Below are 1,508 nucleotides of genomic sequence, written 5' to 3' on the forward strand. Positions count from 1 at the left end.
CTCTTAATACCCACAGAGCCAGTCTATTCAACCTCTTTCGCGACTACGGGTACACTATGAGCAAGCCATTAGAGTCGGAGTTTACGAACTACTTCAAGGGGCTCAAGCACAAACTTGCAAAGGATGCTGGTAACGGGGAGAGCGCAATCAAGACGGGGAAGGACCCGCTAATGTTCGACCTTTATTCATTTTTATGCGATAAGATGCTGGCTCACGAAAATAAGGAGATGATTTTTGCTCATGCGTACATGGTGATTGCCTGAAATTTGATGTGCCGTTCGTCTAATGCATTTGGCATTCGTCATTCACACATGGAGTGGAGGGGCGATGCTCTACATATTTACTTCGCTCATATTAAGAACGATCAAGGTGGCGATCGCCCTCGTGATCCCCGACATGTATATGCCAACCCACTGCAGCCAGGTATCTGCCCTATTGTTGCTCTCGGACTCTATTGGGCAGCTACGAATTCTGACGAAAGTGATCTCCTTTTCCCTGGAAACAACCAGTACGACAGATTCCGCAGGTGTTGGATCCGGTTATTAGATCAAGACGATGTGTCAGCCGAATTACAGCGCCAGGGCCTGAATTCCACCAAGCTAGGTACTCACTCAATGCGGAAGGGCGCAGCAACATTCTGTTCGTCGGGCTCAACAGCATGCCCATCGTCGACGGCAGTTCATTTGCGTGCTGGTTGGTTACTTGGTGGGGTACAGAATACTTATTTGAGATACGAGGCTGCTGGTGACATGCATGTTGGTCGAACTGTAGCTGGTTTGCCTACCGAGAGCTACCGATTTTCAGCTTTAGCGCCGCACTTCGAAACACGTGACGATTGTGTTAAAAATGGTGTGCGATTGATGTTTCCAGGTTTGCCAAACCGCCTCCAGTTTATTGCAGAGTATTGTTTGGCCTCTCTAGTTTATCTTTCAGCCTTTTTGAAGGCAACACTATCGCCGAAGCACCACATCTTTGATACCCCAATTTTCCAGGACGAGCGCCGGCTTTCGAATCTATTTTCACGAGTTAGAACAGGGGATGGTTGTACTGAATCACGCATACGCCCCACCGGTGTTCCTCCTCATGTATCGATACTCTGTGAAATGAAGTGGCTGAAGGATGCATTAGTTGACTCACTGACCAAAATCGAAGCAACCCGAGTCGACACGGTCCGCGATATTATTTCCGAGCTGGGAAAGAGAGATATTGGCGCGGGCACCGTGACGTATGACGGTCTTTACGCTGCAATCAAAACGTGCCTCCAGGATGCGGGTGTGGACAGCTTGGTACGCCAGTTGACTGGTTCTCAATCGCAGGGCACAACGGAAACCGAAGTCGTAGTCGACGGCAATGAGCAGCAGCCGTGTTTCTTTTGGGGTGGAAAGTTTCGCCGTGTTCCTGCTGATTTTATCATTCCCGACTGCTCCGTACGTCATATATGGGTGCTTTGGATGTGCGGAAATAAGGCCAAGAAGGTGCCACCACTTCGTGTTCTTGATGGCTGAGAT

At 49.3% G+C, this 1,508-nt stretch overlaps 1 protein-coding gene across 1 annotated transcript; it reads left to right on the forward strand.

Annotated features, from left to right (window-relative positions):
- Positions 1–285: 285 nt before the first annotated feature.
- Positions 286–976, forward strand: PITG_22162 (uncharacterized protein; the record flags this gene model as incomplete). The annotated part of the gene is made up of 5 exons (XM_002909905.1): positions 286–316; positions 370–559; positions 658–697; positions 738–906; positions 963–976. 5 exons carry the CDS (start codon positions 286–288, stop codon positions 974–976), a joined length of 444 nt encoding a protein of 147 aa, XP_002909951.1.
- Between the last annotated feature and the right edge of the window lie 532 nt (positions 977–1,508).

This window comes from Phytophthora infestans, genomic scaffold (assembly GCF_000142945.1).
Source record: "Phytophthora infestans T30-4 supercont1.1458 genomic scaffold, whole genome shotgun sequence".
NCBI lineage: Eukaryota > Oomycota > Peronosporomycetes > Peronosporales > Peronosporaceae > Phytophthora > Phytophthora infestans.